Source organism: Muntiacus reevesi, chromosome 2 (genome assembly GCF_963930625.1).
Source record: "Muntiacus reevesi chromosome 2, mMunRee1.1, whole genome shotgun sequence".
NCBI classification, from domain to species: Eukaryota; Metazoa; Chordata; class Mammalia; order Artiodactyla; family Cervidae; genus Muntiacus; species Muntiacus reevesi.
In genome coordinates, this window is record NC_089250.1 from 269,588,898 (window position 1) to 269,612,160 (window position 23,263).

Here is a 23,263-nt window from a genome sequence, read left to right on the forward strand (position 1 = left end):
AAGCAGGATTCTGGTGAGCTCGGAGGGTAACACTGATGGGGGGCCTGTGCAGTAGACCCTGGGGTTCAGCAAGACTGGTGGTCACAAGGAAGGGGTCATCTAGTGCAGGTGCTCACAGGACTTGCTGGTGTGAGTTCAAGGACCTGCAGGCTGCCTGCTCCCCGGACAGATGCTGAGGCAGCAACAGCATGGAGCAGTTCAGGGCAGCTCTCAGCAGTACTCTGTATGATCCTTCTTATTAGAACCACCACAATGTCCAAGTAGATAAAAATCAGAGAGGAGATACAACGTAGAAATGGTGGGAAATATATGAAGTTATGAGAGGCTTAATGGCAGTAAGGAACTAATTTCTACAGATGCCATCCCCCTGTGCTACAAATAGTTTATCATTACGTTACCTTTCCTGCAACCTCAAATAGGTGGGAGAGGTTAATGCTGGTGGTGCATTAACCCTTCATTCATTCCACATCAATTGTAACACTGAAAAACCATTCACTTTTATTCATTAAGGTACATTAATTTTACACATATGGAATGAAACCTTTTACAATTGTTGTTTGATCCTTGATTAAAATACACATTACAAGCTTCTAAAAACTTTCCTGTTTCTCTGATGAAATGATCTAAGAATGTGATTTATATGGTTTACAAAACGGAGGTTAATTTAGTAAACCTGGATGGACATTCATTATATTAATATGACTTTTCCAGAAAGAGTTTTCTATACTTACATCAGATAGAAGAGGTGTCCTTACTTCAAGCCTGCCAGATAATATGCATGATTTCTCTATGTTGCTGTTATAAAAATACCTTAGATTTTCATGAACTATCCTTGTTTTATGCTTAAAGGGCAACTGACATAATTACTGAAAACTTAGAGCAAAGTTCTATCTTACTTTGAATTACTCCCTGAACACTTACATCATGGTGACCACAGAGGTGTTTGACATCAGTGACAAATCCCTCCATTCAGAGGTTTAGTGTGTATATAACATGACTGTGTTCTTAATCTTATAAATTGGAGAATAAATGTAAATGATTTCCACTTAATATAGAAGAGCTTCTCTTACCATTGGGCAACAACCATCAAAAACATAAGTTCATATATACAGTAGAAACAAATCACAGCATGTAGTAATTTGAGAGTTGAATTACATTCGTTTTGGTTCCTTAATAATCTCAAATAACGTTAACATAAACAAGGATACATTAATAATAATTATACCTCTGCAAATATCCACCCCTTCATCTTGTGATCCATACTAACATATCAATTTTGTATGTGTTTTACTTATGGAATACTTGCTACAGTGTTTCTGCTTAGAATACTTGAACAAAAGTGGTACTAATGACATGCTTTCTAGTATGAATCCTCTGGTATTGAGTTACTTTTGATGTTTGATTAAGCAGTTTTCCACATTTTTTTTATTTCATTCATGTATCTTTCCAAAGAAAACATTCATTTTTTCAGAATTGTATATTTGGGACCAACTTATTTTTTATAACTGATTTATTTCTAGAGTTTCTCTGCACTATGTATTCTCTGATTGTGAGTGAGGTGATGGCTGTGATGAAATGCTTTGCTATATTCCTTACGTTTCTAACATTTCTCTGCAGTATGCTCTCTGTGATGTCGAGAAAGACCTGAACTTTGGGAAAAGGCTTTGCCAGAGTCTGTACATTTATAAGGTCTTTCCCCGGTATGGATTCGCTAATGTTCAGTTAAATCTGAACTCTGGTTAAAAGCCTTGCCACATGCTGTGTATTTATAAGGTCTCTCCCCAGTATGGATTCGTTGATGTCATGTAAGAAGTGAACAATTGATAAAGGCTTTGCCACATGCTGTACATTTATAAGGTCTCTTCCCAGTATGGATTCATTCATGTCAAGTAAGTTGTGAATAATACATAAAGGCTCTGCCACATGCTGTACATTTAAGGTCTCTCCCCAGTATGGATTTGGTGATGTTCAGTTAAAGCTGAACGCTGCTTAAAAGCCTTGCCACATGCTGTACATTTATAAGGTCTCTCCCCAGTATGGATTCGCTGATGTTGAGTTAAAGTTGAAATATCCTTAAAAGCCATGCCACATGCTGTACATTTATAAGGTCCCTCCCCAGTATGGATTCGTTGATGTCGTGTAAGATGTGAACAATTGATAAAGGCTTTGCCACAGTCTGTACATTTATATGGTCTCTCCCCAGTATGGATTTGGTGATGTTCAGTTAAACCTGAACGCTGCTTAAAAGCCTTGCCACATGCTGTACATTTATAAGGTCTCTCCCCAGTATGGATTCGCTGATGTTGAGTTAAAGTTGAAATCTCCTTAAAAGCCTTGCCACATACTGTACATTTATAAGGTCTTTTCCCAGTATGGATTCGTTCATGTCGAGTAAGATGTGAATAATTCATAAACGCTTTGCCACATTCTGTACATTTATAAGGTCTCTCCCCAGTATGGATTCGGTGATGTTCAGTTAAAGCTGAACGCTGCTTAAAAGTCTTGGCACATGCTGTACATTTATAAAGACTCTCCCGAGTATGGATTCGCTGATGTTGAGTTAAAGTTGAAATCTCCTTAAAAGCCTTGCCACATGCTGTACATTTAGAAGGTCTCTTCCCAGTATGGATTCGTTGATGTTGAGTCAAAGTTGAACTCTGCTTAAAAGTCTTGCCACATGCTGTACATTTATAAGGTCTCTCCCCAGTATGGACTCGTTGATGTCGAGTAAGAACTGAATAATGGATAAAGGCTTTGCCACATTCTGTACATTTGTATGGTTTCTCCCCAGCATGGATTTCGAGATGTTCAGTTAAATATGAACTCTGATTAAAGGCTTCGCAAAATGCTGTACATTTGAAATCATGCCTTCCTGAATGAATTTTCCTATGTTTACTTTGCTTTGGTGAGTTACTAAAGACTTTTCCACAGGTATTACACTTGCAATGTTTCTGCTTAGTTTGAATATTCTTTTGTTGAATAAGTTTTGAAGACTGGTTAAAAACTTTACCATAATCATAACAATCATAAGTCTTCTCTCCAAAATCCATACTTTTGTAAGGATTAATAGTAAGATTTGAACTTTGATGAAATATATTCCTACACTTATTATGTTCAGAACTGTTGTCTGAAAATTGATATCCCTGCTGTTTCAGGAGATATGAATCTTGGTCAACATTATGCCCAGATTCATTGCATGAAGAGCTTCTCATTCCATCATGTATACTCTTTTAATTATTGAGGGTAGAGCTCCTGTTTAAGGCATTATTCATTTTGTTATACTTGCAAAGTTGTTCCACACTAATTATACCTCCATATGTACTGAACAATGATTGTTGAATAAGGTCTCTTCCATTATAATCAACATTTCAGATTTTGGAACAAGGAGAAAATAGTTTTTGGTTGAAGAACAAGAAACCCTTGTTAAAGGATCCCTCAAATTGATTGTATTGGGAATTTTCCCCCTCATATTTAAGTTTCTGGTCTCCAGACATGTTTGAATGTATATTTAATAGAAACCTATGCTCAGAGCATAGGTTGGAATGAGTATTTGCAGTAGAGACTAGATGACTTTCCAGACTTTCCACATTTCCCTTCAGAGGACATGTATGTTTCAAGAGGTGATGTGGATCTTTGCTGACAAATATATGCTTATCTGCAGATGTTGATGACTGAAACTGGTCATCTGAAATTGGCTTTTCCTTATTTGAGTCACATCCTTGATTTCTTTTGGCGGTAATGTTTACTTTATGGGAAAATGTACCAACTTGGTTGTGTCCATCATAACATGCTCTCCGCTCTTTATATGCCCTCATAGATTCCCAGTCTTTGGTTAAATGTAAATTTCCAAGGTGCAATCTTGCATATATTCCTAGCTTTGTTGTTGGGAGTAAATCTTCTAAGCCTGGCTTTTGGGTCCTCAAACCCTGGGTGTCGTGAGAAGACACAACTGAAAGATACCAAATAATTATTAATTCTACTTACTATTCTTGGGGAATATAGATTACAATTTACATAAAACTGGCATACACCTGGCTAGATTAAGCTGAAAACCGAGATAGAAGGACTCAAGATGGCAGAGGATTTGGAAGACGTGGAGTTCATCTCTCTCCACCAAAGCATCAAGAATACATCTTAAAGTGGAAAAATTCTCACAGAGCCCTGCAGAAGGAACATGGGCACAGGAACTTGGACACCTGAAAGGACAACAAAGATTCCTGCTGAGCCAGGTAGGACAAGAGAGTGATGGAGGAAAGGGAAGAAGAAAAGAAGCAGGATGGGACTCACAAAACCCTGGAGGGATCTGAAGAGAGGGGAGGTCTTCACATCCAGGGAAGCCCCTCACTGGGGGGAGCTCAGTTGGGACAGAAGGGGAGCCTCGTTCTCTGTGGGAAGAGAACACGGCAACCAGCGTGCAGGACAGAGTGAACCTGTACGAAGGGTACTGACCCCTGCCCTGCCCACCCAGCCTGAGAGGGTGTCCTCTGCTGCAGACAAGGGCTGGGTGCTGGAGCGTGCGGTTTGGAGAGCAGACCCAGGCAGAGGACTGTGGTTGGCCGTGAGGAGACATCCTGAGGAGACGGGAGGGAGGGAGGAGCTCTGCAAATGGGATGCTTGTGGAGGAAGCCTGAACCACCAGAGAAGCAGAGCGGTGCTGTTGAGTGATGCCCGAAGAGAAGAACCTCCTTGCAGCCTCTCTGCACCTGTGCCTGTCCCTGCCTCTGCAGGCACTGGGAATGGCTCCCACCTAGGTGGGTGATCTCACGACCCTCACAGCTGCTTCCTCCTCCCCAGCCTCCTCCCCACCAGGGTAGACTCATGGGCTCCCGGGGCACCTTCAGAGCACACGCTTGTGGGTGGTCCCAATGGACAGGCGGTGCTGAAACCACAGCTGAGCCCCAAGGCCCTGCCACTAAGCAAGAAGAGCTGAGATCTCTCCTTGCATGTGTAGAAACCATGGTGTTACACTCCACAACTGGCTTGGTAAACTCAGCCCCAACAGAACATCTGGATGGAAATGAGGCTCTGGCAGTCAAGACCAGTCTGGCGTTAGCAACTGTAGACTTTGTAGGCATGCACGTGAGGCATTTGGGCCAGGTCACAGTCTCCATTGGCCCCATAGCACTGCAGCGGGTCCAGATCCACAATGAATGTACACCTGGGATATAACTACAGTGGATCTCTGCTGGTGACCTGGTGAAAACAACATCTGAGAGACACCAGGGTCAAGTGCCAGCATACCCATGGTTCAGGTGGGGCCAAGATCAATGCCAACACAGGGTCACACGAGAGCTCACACAGCACATGAGAGATGACACGCAGAGCACTCTCCGAGGAGAACATCCCCAGAGGAGCAACACTCAGTGGCTTCCCTCCCAGTGGGTGTGCTCCAGTCCCACTAGATCAGAAGCACCACAGATCAGAGCAGAGCTAATTTCAGACCTGGGGTCTCTGCTCCACCAATCAGGAAGCAGACCCCGCCACAGACAGTGACCGCCACAGAGGAAAAGGCGAAGCGGCCCTCAAGATCCGGGCAGGCTCTGGTCACAATAGTAACCATCAACCCCCTCTCAAGGGCATAAGGGCACAAGTCTCTGGACAACCTCACCCAGCAGGGAGCAGATGCCTGAGCAAGAGGAACTAGGATCTGCAGCCTGCAGAACAGAGACCATAAACACAGAACATTGGACAAGATGAGGTGACAAAGGAGTATGGTGCAGAGGAAAAGTCAAGATAGAAACCTACAGGAACAACGAAGCAAGGAGCAGTTGAGCAGTGTAATGAGTAATTTTTGCTTTATGTAATTAAATTTACAAACGAAACGTTTTCACAAATGCTAATGCCTACTAATTATTGAATCAACTTACCACTCATGTTGATATCTGAGCATGTTCTAATAGAGTCTAAAATAGTAAATGCTATTGACCTAGAACTAATCAGAAATAGATGGCATAAATGATAAATTCCTGGGATGTTACATAACAAACAAGATAGATTTAATAAGGTAAGAGTTTTTAACAAATCAAATGAGAAGTGAGACTTGAAAAATATGGTGAGAACACAGGGAACTCTACTCAGTGCTCTGTGGTAACCTAGATGGGAAGGAAATCTACTCAAGAAGGGAAATGTGTATAAGTATCACTTATTCTTTCTCTATAGCAATACTAACATAACATTGTAAAATAGCCTTATTGGAATAGAAAAATTTCTTCTTAAAGATTCCTCTGTATAATCTATAAGCTTAAAGTGAAGAACAATCAGAAAAAAGCACTATGGGAAATGTTCTAAACTCCCACATCAATAATGTCTTTAAAAACTCTGTGAGTTAAATAAATATATTAAAGCATTTTAGCATTAATGAATTGGGACAAATATCTTTAACACATTTAATGTTAGTTCATATAAAAAAAGAGAAACTTTAACATAAAATTCAGATTTGCATTTTCTCATCTTAGTGAGGTGTCTTATGCGGTGAAGAAAGAATTTGAGTATGATATTTCTAAGGTCATATGTGTAGTTTCCAGTGGACTGGAAATTATATGGTAAAAAACAAAACACATCTGTGCCCAGTATTCCTACACGTTGGCAATTTTTTCACAGCTCCACCCACACACTCTGACTAGGGACAGAATCAGCACTTTTAAAAGGGCTTAATATAGTTACTCAGAAATATGCAGATTTCCTAAAACCTCCACAAAATGGATGCATTATCAGGTCATGCAGGTTCTTCCAGGCCAAGACAAGTATTTTGGCTCTAACTGTAAATGTGAAAATTAATCACTAGAGAAAAATACGCAAATGATAAAAAGAATCAGGAAAGGGTCAGATGACGCTCTATGACAGTAACAGAAATAAACCTATGCTAATCCAAAATCATCTCCACTGAAGCAGACCTTCTCAAACCACATGACAAAGTATGACTTCCTCCCCAGTGCTTGTCCCTCTCACCTGAGTTATCTGTTTCATCCGTAGACACATACCTGGGTGTATGGCTGTCTCCATTCCCCTTACATCCCAGGGGTCCTTCATTTGCTCGAGAAATGTGACCAGATCCGGCTTAGAGACCACAAGACCTGTTCATGAGAAAAAGGAATATGTGTTTTCTGAGATAGTCATCAATTTCCAATCCAATATGTATTCAGGTGAGAGAGAAGTCAAGGTAAAAAGTTAAAATAGCAATAAAAAAAAAATGATTTCACCAAATAGTTTATTGGAAGCATCTTTAAAAGACAAATGCATCAAAATCAGATTCTGATCTAATGCTCAAGTACTACTAAGGCAAAAGCAGGTAGTGGAATTCCGGTGTTAAGAGGAGAGTGGCACTATTTGATACCACAGAACTTACAGAATTACCACGAACTTAGAATGAAGTATATGGAGGTCAAGAAGCAATAGTAGAATCGTACATGGAACAGTTGACTGGTTGCAGATTGGGAAAGGAGTACATCAAGGCTGTACATTGCCACCCTGCTTGTTTAATTTCAATGCAGAGTAGATCATGTAAAATACTGTGTTGGATGAATCACAACCTGGAATCAAGATTACCAAGGGAGATATCAACAACCTCTGATATACAGATGATATCACTCTAATGGCAGAAATTGAAGTGAAACTAAAAAGGCTCTTGATGGGGGTGAAAGAGGAGAGTGAAAAAGCTGGCCTAAAACTCAGCATTCAGAAAACTAAGATCATGGCATCCAGTCTCATCACTTCATGGCAAATAGATAGGGGAAAAGTGGAAACAGTGAGAGACTGAATTTTGGGAGGGGGGTGGGCTCCAAAATTACTGCAGATGGTGACTGCAGCCATGAAATTAAAAAATGCTTGCCCTTTGGAAGAAAAGCTATGACAAAGACAGCATATAAAAAAGCAGAGACATCACTTTGCCAATAAAGGTCTGTATAATCAAAGCTATGGTTTCTTCAATAGTCATGTACGGATGTGATATTTGGAACATAAAGAAGGGTGAGCACCAAAGAATTGATGCCTTCAAACTGTGGTGATGGAGAAGACCCTTGAGAGTCGCTTGGTCAGCAAGGAGATCACACCAGTCAATCCTAAAGAAATCAACCCTGAATATTCATTGGAAGGACTAATGCTGGAGCTCCAATACTTCAGCCACCTGATGCGAAGAGCCAATTCATTGGAAAAGACCCTGATGCTGGGAAACATTGAGGGCAGGAGAAGGGAGCAGCAGAAGAAGAGATGAATAACATTATAGACTCAGTGGATATGAATTTGAGCAAACTCTGGGAGTTCAAGAAGGCTAGGGAAGCCTGGCTTGCTGCATTCCACAGGATCGCAAAGAGTTGGAAATGACTTAGCGACTCAACAACAAGGAGGCAGGTTACATCAAGAAAGAAGGTTACGTTCCCCTGGAAAGTAGAGATCTTAACCTCTACTGGACAAAGCAGAAAGTTCCAGGAGACATTCTAGAATGAATGAGCCAAAACCCTGAGGAAACATAAGGGCTTCTGGAAGCAAGTTATCCTCACCCAAGCAGGCCAGATTCCCGTAGTTCTCTAACATCACGTCCCTGTACAACTCCCGCTGACCGAGGTCCAGGCATTCCCACTCCTCTTGCGTGAAATCTACTGTCACATCCTGGAATGTCAGCAGCCCCTGAAATATAAAGGACATGAACCATGTGGACCTGGGAAGACTTCCTAATGTGACCCAAGATGAAACCAGCAAGAGAAATGGTTTTGATTTAGGAGAATGTCTGGTGTTACACCAGAATATAATTTTTATACTGCCATATTTTCCACTGTATTTCTAACCCCTGGAAAAGAGAATGAGATATGATCCACAGACTACTATAGAAACTATTCTGATCTGGAAGAGAAATTATAAAACAATCACAACAACACTGACTTATCTATTTTTGAGAGTTGTTCTCGTGTGACACAGAATAAACTCTCTATCAAGGAAAGCATGTTAGTCACTCAGTCATGCCTGATTCTTTCAGACCCCATGGACTGTAGCATGCCAGGCTTCTCTGTCCATGGGATTTTTTAGGCAAGAATACTGGAGTGAGTTGCCATTTCCTTCTCCAGGGGAATCTTCCCCACCAAGGGATCGGACCCAGGTCTCCCACATTGCAAGCAGATTCTTCACCATCTGAGCCACCAGGGAAGACCCTATCAAGGAAACAGGAAATATTTTTAAAACGTATGCTCTCATCTAAGAGTTCTGGAGTGGGGCCAATGTGCCGCATTTTTAACAAGCTTATTTTCACTAGTAATGTTGAAAATTCTGACACATGAATGATCGTTCTGAATAGCAAAGAGTAAGAATGGATACTTAACTTTGAATTTTAAGTGTTTTACAAAATTACAAAATTGACAGGTCTGATAGAATAGTACCCATAGCAGCAATAATATTTGAACTATTTAGTATATACTATATGTCTTTCTAAAAGTTTTTACAGGGTCTTGAATGCATCACATAAATTATATAAAATTAACAACATTGTTGTTCCACCGTTTTGCAAATATTTTGTCAAACATTCATTAAATGACAGATCTTGAATTTTGCTTCAGTTTATGTGAACTAAAATTTAACTAGTAAAAGACAAATACACAGAGACAACACTAAAGAAAGTGTATACGAGTTTTTATAGGGTCTTCCCTGGTAGTCTGAGCTCACAAGGCAGGGGGCTGGGTTCAGTCCCTTGTTAGAGAACTAGATCCCACACGCCACACCTAAGGTTTGCCTGCTGCAACAAAGTCTCCCACATGGCTCCAAGATTCTGCAGGCTACAACTAAGACACAACTCAGCCAAACATAAATACGTGTATTTTTTAAAAAGAATTTTGTAAAAATAAATAAATAAATAAATAAATAAAAAGAACTTTATATAACTGGGGAGAATCCCAAAACAAGAAAAAAAATAATTTTAACATTTTCCTGCATACAGACATATATTAAAATGAGACTATATACTTACTAAGAGTATTAAAGAAAAGCTAACATTCACAGAACTAAGATGACGGCATCCGGCCCCATCACTTCAAGGCAAATAGATGGGGAAAGAGTGGAAACAGTGGCTGACTTTATTTTGGGGGGCTCCAAAATCACTGCAAATGGTGACTGCAGCCACAAAATTAAAAGACGCTTACTCCTTGGAAGGAAAGTTATGACCAACCTAGACAGCATATTAAAAAGCAGAAACATTACTCTGTCCACAAAGGTCCATCTAGGCAAGGCTACGGTTTTTCCAGTAGTCATGTATGGATGTGAGAGTTGGACTATAATGAAAGCTGAGCACAGAAGATTTGATGCTTTTGAACTGTGGTGTTGGAGAAGACTCTTGAGAGTCCCTTGGACTGCAAGGAGATGCAATCAGTTCATCCTAAAGGAAATCAGTCTGGATGTTCACTGGAAGGACTGATGTTCAAGCTGAAACTCCAATATTTTGGCCATCTGATGCGAAAAACTGACTCATTTGAAAATATCCTGATGTTGGGACAGATTGAAGGCAGGAGGAGAAGGGGACGAGTGGATGAGATGGTTAGATGGCATCACTGACTCAATGGACATGAGTTTGGGTAAACTCCAGGAGATGGTGATGGACAGGGAGACCTGGAGTGCTGCGGTTCATGGGGTCGCAAAGAGTGAACACGAATGAGCGACTGAACTGAACTGATTCATGTTCAGTTCAGTTCAGCTGAGTTCATTCATATTCATGTCAATAAAATCGAGATTATTTGTAATGGGTTAAAATATATGCATCTACTTGTGGATGATATTTTTTGTATATTTTAAATACACTAGGGTGCAAACATATACAATGCTATAAGATAAATTAGAGCTCTTGGTTCTGAAACTTTAATTTCTTGAAAAACTATCATTTTGTAGAGCTGTACCTTAGAAATTCAACACAGGTGAAAACAGATTAGCACCAATAAGATTGTTGCAAATATTTTGATCAAAAAATGCAAAAATGGGAGTAAGAACACTATGTCTGTGATATCAGCGTGGAGTGTACTGGAAACATCACACTTAGGCTTGAGTGATGAAAACTCCCACTCCCAAAACCCAGTATCTATCAACAACACAGTGAGTGTTCATTTTCCAAAGCAAAGAGAAACCAAGAAGATGTGGAGTGTCTCCATTAACTGTGAGGGTTTTCACATGTTCCTCATTCCATTTTTCCACAGCCTTGTCTAAAGACAGAGGAAAAAAATGAACTTTATAGCCTGATAATCTCAGAGAAATCACCACAGCCAGTGGATATCATCTGTCACGGTGTAAATGGGTGACACGGAAGATGCACTATCAGAATCTGGGCATTTTGGAAAAAATAAGGAAATTATAACTTGAACCTAACATAAAGAAAATATCAGTTTTATGCAAAATTCAATTCATATATATTTCCTCCATTTTGTATCCTAACAATGTGTTTAACTAGTAAGTCTTAGCATTACAGAGGACAGTATCTCCTAATTTTTTTTTTTATTTCTGAGCATTTTCTGAAAAATTCTGGATCATTGAGTTTATTCAATATGTAAGGGCATTTTCTAACTCCTAAAGAGCTGAAATTGCATCTCCATGTAAACTCATCATGGCATTTCCCCTAGTTCTCTAAGATCCCAACACTGAACCACATCCCAATGGGAATATCGGATACCAGTGCCTCTCCGTGTTTCTCTCTCACAAAGGGAATATATTCACCAGTTGAAAGTCGCTAATTCATGCTGAGAATTCATCATGCTCCGTAGAGAGCTAGGATACAGACAAGGGAGACAAGATTCTGGGACACAAGGGAGAGGTGGCCTAAAGAGCCAGGCTTCACTATGAGAAGAAGAAAAGGCAAAAATAAAGAAGCTGATAACAAACACCCAGGCAGAAAAGTTAGAAGCAGAGACCTCAAGGTTTGCAGGTTCTCAGTCCAGGCATTTCAGGAAGAAAAGCAGACACAGCCCCAGACCCAGGACAGGACACGTACCTGAGAAGCTGCCATTTCCTCCTCTTCTTCCTCCTGCTCTGCGTCTTCTCTGGGGATGTTAAGTCGCAAACTCACATCTGCATCTTGAGAAAATACCTTCAAAGGCATCCATGCAGGTTTTAACCTGCAACTGCTGTAGGGAAAGAGAAGAAATAGTTTTCCTGTTTCCCTCACCCTTTTCTGAGCTCCTTCTTGACTTTCTGTGTTCCCAATCTGTAGTGGGGAATCAAGACTAATAATGCTAATACTGATACTAATGCAATATCAAGACTGATAATGCTAATCACATCCTGGTGCTCTACACTATTTGCAGATCGTCCGGGCTAGTTCTTCTCTTTCCTCTTCGAGTTACAGAGAGCAGTTCACGAGAGACAATGGACCCTGCTTCTGGGCTAGCTGACCCAGCCTTGAGGGTTGTGAAAAAAATGCCAGAGGAAGACCCACATTCAGAGCCCTGAGGGGAAACTTCACACCTGAGACCTCAGGAAGGGAAGGTTAAGGGACGGAACTTCAAGAAACAAAGGTCAACCTGATTCCCTGGGGAGGGGCTCTTTCTAGGATGGGTGTGGTGGTCCACAGCCTGCCTGTACCCTTGGGGGCTGGGAGGGGAGAGGTGAGTGTTTGGTGGGAATCACCTGGGGGTTTTGGTTCCTGTCAGGCTTTACTTGCAGAACTCTCCCCAAAGATCTCCCCTGTCCTTAGTTTTTTTTCACCCGCCTCTGCAGCCTGGGGACACAGGTTTTCACAAAATGATTTGCTTTGTGACCACCTCTCTACAGGCGTGGCACCTCCAACTTCTGAGACCAGGAGCCTGGAGGCAATTTCCATTCCCGCTTTCTTGGAGAAGAAACCAGGGCCAGCAAGAGGCCTGGTGTGCTGCAGTCCAGGGCGACTGAGCGACTGAACTGAACTGAACTGAGCAGGACACGCTAGGTTCACAGTGCGTATGGGTGGAGCCAAATGCCTCTGAAAACGGTGCCTAGATGCTATCAGATGACCAAGCAAGGAAGTAATGATCAGTGTTGTCATAACTTACATTACACATGGATTAACACCTGAGAATGCTGTTGCTCTACTTTCTGTGTGTGTCTTTCTAGGGTTTATGAATCAACTGCTACAGTTCGTTGTGTTGTATCCGGATTGCGGAATTGCCCCAAACACGACAGCAGCCGCAGATGATGCAAAAGCAGTGAGTAACTTTATTACAAGGTCGAGCAGGGACTCTCTTCACACAATGGTGAAGGAGCCCAGAGTGAAAGCGGCGAGTCTTTTTTATACTGTCTAGCAGGACGGCGGGAAAGGAAGCCTAATTCATACGGTGCGCGGGAAGGAAAAGTTAGGGGGATCGGCTAGTTTATACTGTGCAGCCGGGGAAGCGGGAAGTCTTGGTGGGATGGGGGTGGGGTGAGGGACTTCTCCCGCCCTTCTAGATGGCCTAGGGGTGGAGGGTAACTCGTCTCCCTCTGATTGGTTGGTTTGACGAAGTTTTTTTCTCTTCTTCTCGGGAGGGGTTCTCGCTCAGAATTGTAATGCTATCTAAAATGGAGTTGTTTTAAAATTTTTCTTTCACATTTCCCCCTCTTCTAGTTCCTATGGAAGACCTAATCATGGGTCTTCTACAGAGTCAACTATATCATCTGTGGAGACAGTCAAATATTGAGTTCTGCGTAACATTAGGTGGACGGACAGGCAGTGTCTTTTTCTTAATAACTCTCCCTTGAGAGACTTCATACTCAACATACTTTTTGGGAATTGGGGCGGAGGTCTCTTTTTTCTGTAATTTCTTCCTCCTGTGCCGGGGCGTAGGCCTACGTAGCAGAGCAGAAGTCTCTCTCTACCTGATCTAAGTTGGGGTGTTTTATATCTGAAACCAGCTTTTACTCTTATAATAACAGCAACTTAGTTTGAAACTGTTGGCGCCTCTCAGAGATAAAATAGACAGGGGCCAAACAGGAGACCTAACAGGATGGTCATCACTGGTCCCCAGAAACAGGAGGCACCGCTGGGATGATTGGCTGGTGGTCAAGCAACAGAGCTGTGTTCTAGGAATCTTGTGTTTAGTCTGAAGTTACCATCTTTCACCTGGGTGGGCTCCAGTTCTATAGAAGAACTCAAAGACATTGTTATACATATTTCTTTGAGTAGGAACCAGGACCCGTCTCAAGGCTGTACCACCATTTGGTTGTTTCCCCTCTGTTTTTGTATTTTTTTCCTTTCTTGATTAGCAATTGTTTGAATCTGCCCTTTGGAACTCAGGGAAGGTCAAGGAGGCTGAATAAAGCCTATTTTACAGTACAGCTGATCTGCACTCCAGAGTTGCCACCCCACCGAGTCCTGCTCAGTTTTAATTTAGGGAACGGGGCAACTGTGACTGTGATAGTTGTCAAAATGGGGCATAGGACTGCCTCAGCTTGGAGAAGAGACACTGAATTGGGAGTATTTCTGAGTTTTAAGTCTTAGACCTGAGCCTTGTATGATTAAAATCTCAATCCCTTGGTCTGCCATTTTCTTGTAACATACCCAGTTAGTAGTAGCTGGAGAAGGGATAATTGGAGTTTTAATAGACAAAATATTTTTTTTTTTTTTTTTTTTTTTTTAAGAAGAATAGGACTGAAACCCAGTCTGGACCTGGCACTTCGGGGAGACTTTTAGCCAGGTGGCCAGTTGCTTAGTTTTATAAAAAAGTAAGGTAGAAGTTACTAGCTTCTAGCAGACATTGTTTTGAGAATGGTGGCATTTAAGCCTGACACGACTCAGAAAACTCAAGTGTTTAGCAATACAATGTCTAATCTGAAATTACACTCATAGTAACACCTGGCTATTTCCCAGGATGTCTGAACCATCGCTGAGTACTCTATTTTGACTTTTAATTGTAAAATTTTTTTAATAGCCAAGGCAGATGCACCATTAATGATGTCAGTGTTTCTCTAGGTATGAGAAGATGCAAGAATTGGGACTCATAAAATCTCTTGAAAAGATCTAACTATCTGAAGGCCTGTTCTGCCAGTTTTTTCCAGAGCACCGAATGTCTCATTCTTGATCTTCACCCTGAACTCCTTTCAGGGCCGTTGAAAGTCAGCAGTTGCAGTGGCCATGATCTAATCTCTGTAGATGTAGAAGGCAAGTGTCAATCTTCAGTTGGTGGAGCCTCTTTTTGTTCATAAAGTTGACCACAACTTTGAGGGGGGCATTTCATGACCATTTTATCCCATGGTGTTGAGAATGTCTATTCTCAGGTTTGGCAAAGATTTTGTTGACAGGCCACTCAATGTGCTGTTACTGGACTAGGCCATAAAACAGTATCTAAAATTCTCTGGACCACCTGTCTTACTAGCCTCTTGGTCCAGGAAAACATTCCCTCTTGTTGTTTTTTCTCATTATCTAGAGTTACACTGCCATCATTATTGATCTCATAGGGAACTATATATTATGTTATCAGAGGCCTCAGTCACACATTTGGCACTGTAAGAAATGGCAATTTTGTAAAACAGGTGAAATACAAAGAACATAGCCAGCAGTACTAGTAAAGTCACGAGTAAGATGTAAGAGCTTCTTTTAGATGTAGCCCAGTATATCTCAGGTCATCTGACTTAGTCTACTCTGTACGAACCTTTATCTTTCGGGGAAATTATACATTAGCACCACCATCTATAAGGCACACAGCCCAGTTTTCTAGTGTTACTAGACTGCTTATTTTTAGTATGATTTAATTGTTTTTAACAAAGAGGAGACTTTAAACCTAAATTACCGTAGCCTGGTGTTATCTATATAAATTTATCTTATAATTGTGGGAGATTTTTTTCTTTTGCAAAAACTTTTTTTTTTTTTTTTTGCTCTGATTGAGCTTGAGGGATAGAAAAAGGCTCAAATTTATGGCCAGAATCAGAGTAGGCATTATTAATTGGCCTGGTGAGGGGATCTCATTTAGTAATATCACAGTGACCTGAATATGAGTATAATTTTTTCAAGTAAATTTTTTCAGGGCCAACCAGTTAGAGTCTTGTAGTAGAGAAATTTACCAAAGTAACCCAGAACTAGATACAGGTGATTGGCCAGAAACCCAACAATTGAATTGATTTTTAAAACTGGCATAGAATCAGGCCTATGATAGAAAAGCATTTGATTTATACACAAAGGTCTAAGAAGTCAAGAGAACACTATAAATGATCATATGAATCAGGTCCATCATCTTGGACAGGCTGTCTACCTCTGATGTTGTTGTCTTTTCATCCTGATGTACTGTAGTATTTCCAGTTTGAGCATCACTTTAAGGTGAGATCAGCTCAGCTGTCTCTTCTATAGACCAATTCAGTGTAGGGGCCTCTGGAAGTGGGAATTAATCGAAGAGTTAATTTCTCTTTAGTTTTACTGTGCATGAGCTAATTAAGAATACCTGATAAAAAGTCCTTTTATTCAGGTTGGAGACAGTCTCTTAAATTGTCTTTTTTCAGTCCTGGTTGCAGGTCATGAGGCATCTGATCTTCATCCAAAGATACATTACTGAGATAAGCTTCAGAAACAAACTTTTACATTAATATCACATAACAGAATTGATCATAGACTTTTTATTTTGCTGAAACACTTGTAGGATCTCAGACTGAACTTTTAATATAAAACAGGGCTGGGAAACTCACACCAAAGGCTTATCACAGATTTTGCCTAACAAATCTAGGTGAACTCTTTTTTTTTTTTTTTTTTAATTTAACCAATTATTTTATTTAACCAAATAAACAGTTTAATATCTCTCTTTGGGATGTTTCAGGGGCCCTCTGAAACACCCCAAAGCTAGCTAGATGTCAAGGGAAATTTAAAAGAATTCGATTCAGGAAGTTTTATCGAAAAGATTAATTAAAAGCCTTACCTAATTGGCTCTAACCAGTTTTTTACGACCGTGTCATTTTTAACAAAATCTATTTATTTAACTTATTGTAATCTAATTTTAGAAAATCCTGATCATGCATAACTCTTTTTAGTATTTTTTAACACTTTTTTTTTTTTTTTACTGAAACCATACTTCTTGCTTTATTTTAGCAACCAAGAGCTAACTTTTATATTAGCATTTTATAGATTGGTGAGCATAAATACCAGTGATAATTTTTAAAACCCTTGTTTTCTTAAAACATTTTAGGATGGCATCAAACATTATTCATTTATAGTCTCAAATCTCTGTAGTTTTTCTGTAAAAGGAAATCAGTGTTTAGTAGTAAATGTTTCAAAATCTTATTTCATTTGGAAATGACCTAATTATTTAATAGACTTCCAACACTTAGTTTAGCACAAACTTTAGAAATTCAAGTTACCCTAATCTGGAGAGACTATTTTAAATAGATATTCTTAAAGAATAATTATTTTTAATAGAGTTTATATACAAAGTCATACCTCATTTACATTTTTTGCAAGTTTTTTTTTTACTCAAGCTAATTTCTTTCTCGACAAACTTGTAACAGGTATAATATTTAACTTATATTAAACCTAGGTACAATGAAAATATTTCACTTGATGTTAATTACTCTAAGACATGTCTGTATTAGATAGGGCAACAAACAAACAAACATTAATATCAGGTATTTAATACCGAATATTTCTCAGTTCACCTGAACCTGGAATTTATAGTTTAATTTAGAATTATTAGATTTGCAAGCGCTCCCCCCCCCCCTTTTTTAAGCCAATTAAATAGAGCTCATTTACAAATTAACCTAAAAATATTTTTCAGAGACAAAGACATACCAAAACATATTTAGACAGACACAGTGCAAGATCTATCTTCATTTTCTAAGTTTGGTCATAAATTACATATTACAATATAAAGTTTAAGCAAATAACATTTTTAAAGGCTTTTTTTCTTTTTTTTCCCTCTGTCTCAGATGGTCTAAATAAGTGTTTTTGAGAGCCCTGATCTCAAGGCACAGGGAAAGAAAATCAAGTTTTAACAAAATGGCGGCAGGTCTAATTGTTGGTCAGACAAAGCAAAATAGCCATCACAAATGACAGAACAGAGTTAAAACACACATATAAACCTGGCAGTCTTCATCAGACACTCCCTTAAATACAAGAATACAGTCCCTCAGAAAACCTTCTATAGAGACACAAAACTTCAGATGTCTTCAAAGATTTTAAAAGGAGGAAAGAAAGCCAGGTTCAAAGAAGGAGAAGAAGGAGGTGGGAAAGAGGGGCAAAAGGGGTGGACTTACAGACGTCTCCTGCCACCTGCAGACACCCAGGCATTACGGGACTTTTCCCTGGGCGTTCAGAGAAGGGAAGACTGGAGCTCGGCCCTACCAGAAACCAGATCAGAAAATTCGAGTTCTCTGCCAAGAGGAGGTGATCAGTCTCCAACCCTCAGCTCAAGCTGAGGCCCTTCGACCAGATTCCTGCGTCCAGGACCGGGGGACTAGAAAAACGGGAAGGATAGGAAGGGCTAAGGAGAGGAGAGAGGGAAGGGGGGAGAGGTTAATAAAGTCTCTTGTTCTTTACCGGTCGGGGCACTCTGGCCAGTTGTCTGCGTCAGGAGGAGACCAGGGACAAAAGGGTCCCATTTGCGGCCGCTGGGTCTGGTCCATTAGGAGACAAGCTGAGTACTCTGGACCCTGAATACAGTTATTAAGGTAAGCGGAGAGCATCTAGATTGGGCCTGTCCCCTCGTCAGTCAGTCACACAATGAACAAACAAGACGACACACCAGACAAATAACAGAGCGCGCAATCCCGAGAAAGAAAGTACAGAGTAGTCCCCACACAGGTATATATATATACACACGGGACTGCAGAGTGGGAGCTGCAAGACGTCTCCTCCGGCCCCCTGCTGGAGACCATTATCTGAGCGTCCGCCTAGGTTTAATTTCCAGCTACAGACAGATACAGATTGGGCCCCCTTTGATACAGATGCAGCTGCTGTTATTGCTTACCGGCCGTTCATCCTCCGAAGCACGGGTCCTGAAGGGTTGGGGGGATCCCGGACGAGCCCCCATATGTTGTACCCGGATTGCGGAATTCTCCCAAACGCGACAGGAGCCGCGGATCGATGTAAAAGCAGTGAGGAGCTTTATTACAAGGTCGAGCAGGGACTCTGTTCACACAATGGTGAAGGAGCCCCGAGTGAAAGCGGCGAGTCTTTTTTATCCTGTCTAGCAGGACGGCGGGAAGGGAAGCTTAGGGTGATTGCCTAATTCATACGGTGCGCGGGAAGGACAACTTAGAGGGATCGGCTAGTTTATACTGTGCAGCCGGGGAAGCGGGAAGTCTTGATGGGATGGGGGTGGGGTGAGGGACTTCTCCCGCCCTTCTAGATTGCCTAGGGGTGGAGGGTAACTCGTCTCCTTCTGATTGGTTGGTTTGACGGAGTTTTTTTCTCTTCTTCTCGGGAGGGGTTCTCGCTCAGAATTGTAATGCTATCTAAAATGGAGTTGTTTTAAATTTTTCTTTCAGTTGTCTGCTCCATTTAGAAAGCTCTATTTTCCCACATCTCTAAAGTATAATGACCAAGGAAAAATTAAAGAGAGAAACATATTGATCTTTCTCATATTATGTATTCTAAAAAAATATTCAGTCTGCATTCACCAGTACAAACTTTGTACAAGATTTAGTTTGACAGCAGAATTGAGAATAAAGTATAGACATTTCCCATGTACCTCTTGTTCCCACATGTGGACAATCTCCCTACTTAGCTTTCCCCACCAGAGCGAGCATTTGTTACCACTGATGAATCTACACGGGCAGGAAATAGATCAACTCTCTAGTTTGCCCCTGTGTTCCTCTTTTAGGAATGTGCACTCCATACTTCTAGATAAATGTTTAATAACATGTGTCCATCATGACAGTTTCATGGTCCTGAAAGTTCTCTAGACTTAGGATATTCATAGTCCCTCCTTTGAAACCCACAGGAAACATGGACCTTTTTAATCTCTTCTATATTTCTTACTAGATTCCCAGTGACTGAGTGGTAAGGAATCTGCCTGCCGATTCAGGACATCCACGTGATGCGGGTTCAATCCTTGGGTCAGGAAGATCCCCTGGAGGAAGAGATGGCAACTCACTCCAGTATCCTTTCCTGGAAAATCTATGGACAGAGCTGAGCCTGGAGGCTACAGCCCCTGGGATCACAAATACTCAGACACAACTGAGCACACATGAGAACATTTACCTACAACAAAAAGTCATATTGTAAAAATCCTACTTTTTGTAGCATTTTCAAATGGGCTTCTTTCACTTAGTAATGAAGGAGGAAACAGACAGAGCTGGCCTCCGTCTTAGGCCTGGCTGTGAGCATTAGGCTACACGCACGGTCACCCTCCCAGTGGACTGTGAACTTTGCGCCCCGGCGTCTGTAGAAATGGCATACCAATGGAAACTCAGATCCCACCCCACCCCCCCAAAAGAGAGCCTCAGGACTTGTACTTGGACTCTGTTGCCTAAAAGAATATGTTAATTATCTCTGTAGCAGAACAAAGTGGTAAATTCGATTCTGTTTACTGGGATATGACCACAGGCCTGTTGATAAATATCCTGTTTATTTATTAAAATAAACTGTTTATTTAGTCCTGTGACCCATGAATCATGTGTTAACTTTAATCATCTCTCTCTTTTACCTTGTCCAGACTTGTTTCAACGAATTTGGGGAGGTGGGTTTGAGCAAGTACACTAGGGTATATAAAGTTTTCACAAAAACTGTTCAGGGTACTTGGATAAGAGAAGACTCTGCCTTGGCCCCGCCAGTGTAATAAACTGCACTCCACTATCTGCATTGTACTTCTGACTCAGTTTGTTTCCCAGAACACATGGCTACAACCGTAAAATGCATGGAGTGATTGTCAATGTATTTTATGCCTTGAAAACTTAACATGCAAAAGCTTAAGAACTACCTCTGTGCCTATATTCCTGCTCAGTAAATAAGTTCATCAATACCATTTTTTAAATTCCATGCATATCTATTAAGACAATATTTGCACAACTATAGAGATCAGACGTGGACTCAGCAGAAGAAGAGGGGGAACAATTGAAAGGGTACCATTGACATATATACACCACCATGGGTAAAACGTTGGAGAAGACTCTTGAGAGTCCCTTGGACTGCAAGGAGATCCAACCAGTCCATCCTAAAGCAAATCAGTCCTGATATACATTGGAAGGACTGATGTTGAAGCTGAAAGTTAAATACTTTGGCCATCTGATATGAAGAAGTGACTCATTTGAAGAGACCCTGACACTGGGAAAGATTGAAAGGGGGAGGAGAAGGGGATGACAGAGGATGAGGTGGTTGGATGGCATCACTGACTCAATGGACATGAGTTTGAGCAAGCTCCAGGAGTTGGTGATGGACAGGAGACCTGGCGTGCAGCAATCCATGGGGTCACAAAGAGTCAGACACGACTGAGCAAATTAACTGAACTGATGGTGAAAATAGGTAACTGGTGGGAAGCTGCTGTTTACCACAGGAGCTCAGCTTGCTGCTCTGTGCTGAGCAGAGGCGTGAAAGTGAGACCACGGGAGGGAGGGCCAAGAGGGAGAAGATTTATGTATCCTCACGGCTGATTGATGACGTCATACAGCACAAACTAGCAGAACATTGTAAAGCAATTATGTTCCAATAAATAAATATATACATATATGTCTCAAAAGGAAAAAAGCTAAGCAGACTGGTCACCGGTGGTGGGAACCCGTCTGACCCTGCGGGGGACAAGGGCCGCACCCCTGGCCCAGGAATCCCCCACGTGCTGTGGGGAGACTGAGCCTGTGCCCCACAGCTGCTGAGGCCGGGCGGGCAGCTTGCTCTTTCCATGGGCAGGAGGCAAAGAAAGATGCTCACCAGCGCTGAACAATAAGGAATGCAGAGCAAAGCTACAGGGATGTATCACTGCATGCCAGTCAGAAGAACAATGAGCAAAAAGCCCACTAATAATATCATAAACGCTGAAGGGGCTTGGAGATCAGGGAACCTCCTACATGGCTGGAGGGAATGTAAGCTGGTGCAGTCACGTGGGTGGACCGCGTGGAAGATCCTTAAAAAACATAACCTCCTGACATTTAAGGAAATGAATTCCATGAAAAGTAGACAAAACAGACTAATCCACAAGTTGACAAGTTTTATACTTTTTAGTAAATCATCTGCAATTCTGAAATGACCAGTTTTGATCTAGCATTTCTAAATTCTCTAAGTTAAATGTGTCAGAATACACATACGCTCACATATTCCTTCTTGGTTTTCTCACTGCTAACATGTATACCTCCAGATATTTATATCTTGTATTCAATGTGTGTTATATAAATCATATTATGTATATATCTTCAGATATTTATATATTGCATTCAAAGTATGCCAAAGCCATGAGGAAACAGTTCCTTTAAGCCTTACAAGACACATGTGCTAAGAATGATACAGGGTAAGATGTTATAAATCTTGGCTCAGAATTTTCCCATCATGGCTTCTGATTATTCTTTTTGTGACTTTGTTAAACTTACATTTGCTTAAATGAGCCTCTGAAAAGTTTTAGCTAACAGAAGAACAAAGGACAATTGCAGAAGGTGAGTTTATGACTCTGAGTTTAGGTCCTCAGAAAATTCACAGCAAGACTTGAAGGCCACTGAGGAAGATCAAGGCTACAACCAGGCAGAGAAAATTCCAGTACTTGGGGTTCAGACCTGACCCTGGGTGAAGTGCTATGGATCCCACAGGCTGAGTGTGGAGGGGTCCATTCAAACAAAGACGAGCAGGATTCTGATGAGCTCAGATGGTATCACTGAAGGGGGGCCTGTGCAGTAGACCCTGGGGTTCAGCAAGACTGCTGGTCCCAAGGAAGGGGTCATCTAGTACAGGTGCTCACAGGACTGGCTGGTATGAATTCAAGGACCTGCCGGCTGCCTGCTCCCCAGACAGACGTTGAGGCAGCAACAGCATGGAGCAGTTCAGGGGAGCTCTCAACAGTACTCTGTATGATCCTTCTTATTAGAACCACCACGATGTCCAAGTAGATAAAAATCGTAGAGGAGATACAACGTAGAAATCGTGGGAAATATATGAAGTTATGAGAGGTTTAATGGCAGTAAGGAACTAATTTCTACAGATCCCATCCCCCTGTGCTTCAAATAGCCTATCATTACCTTACCTTTCCTGCAACCTTAAATAGGTGGGAGAGGTTAATGCTGGTGGTGCGTTAACTCTTCATTCATTCCACCTCCGTTGTAACACTGAAAAACCGTTCACTTTTATTAATTAAGATACATTAATTTTACACAGATGGAATAAAACCCTTTACAATTGTTGTTTGATCCTTGATTAAAATACACATGACAAGCTTCTAAAAACTTTTCTGTTTCTCTG

At 41.2% G+C, this 23,263-nt stretch overlaps 2 protein-coding genes and 1 pseudogene across 4 annotated transcripts in view; all 3 read right to left on the reverse strand.

The window, feature by feature from the left end:
• The window catches only part of LOC136161629 (small ribosomal subunit protein uS14-like), a 539,148-nt gene that overhangs the window by 299,585 nt on the left and 216,300 nt on the right, over positions 1 to 23,263 (reverse strand). The gene's annotated exons all lie outside the window — the stretch shown is intronic.
• Positions 469 to 3,357, reverse strand: LOC136161581 (zinc finger protein 43-like; annotated as a pseudogene).
• On the reverse strand, positions 3,357 to 19,152 carry LOC136161595 (zinc finger protein 267-like). 3 transcript variants are annotated; one of them, XM_065926591.1, is made up of 6 exons: positions 17,968 to 18,046; positions 16,158 to 16,273; positions 11,951 to 12,083; positions 8,496 to 8,622; positions 6,981 to 7,073; positions 3,357 to 3,949 (listed from the first exon to the last, which is right to left on the reverse strand). In XM_065926591.1, the coding sequence occupies exons 2-6, from the start codon at positions 16,211 to 16,213 to the stop codon at positions 3,369 to 3,371; spliced, it is 990 nt and encodes a 329-aa protein (XP_065782663.1). In that variant the 5' UTR covers positions 16,214 to 16,273; positions 17,968 to 18,046; the 3' UTR covers positions 3,357 to 3,368. The 3 variants fall into 3 exon arrangements, with proteins under 3 accessions (XP_065782663.1, XP_065782664.1, XP_065782662.1); XM_065926592.1 differs by lacking the exons at positions 16,158 to 16,273; positions 17,968 to 18,046 and adding an exon at positions 18,855 to 19,152; XM_065926590.1 differs by lacking the exons at positions 16,158 to 16,273; positions 17,968 to 18,046 and adding an exon at positions 18,425 to 18,662.

Coding starts and splice junctions, on each gene's coding strand:
- LOC136161595 (XM_065926590.1), bottom strand. CDS start 18,570: ATGCTCTCCGCTTACCTTAATAACTGTATTCAGGGTCCAGAGTACTCA. Junction 12,084..18,424: donor TGGCCAGAGTGCCCCGACCG/GTAAAGAACAAG, acceptor CTTTCCCTACAG/CAGTTGCAGGTTAAAACCTG. Junction 7,074..8,495: donor CGGGAATCTGGCCTGCTTGG/GTGAGGATAACT, acceptor TCTCATGAACAG/GTCTTGTGGTCTCTAAGCCG.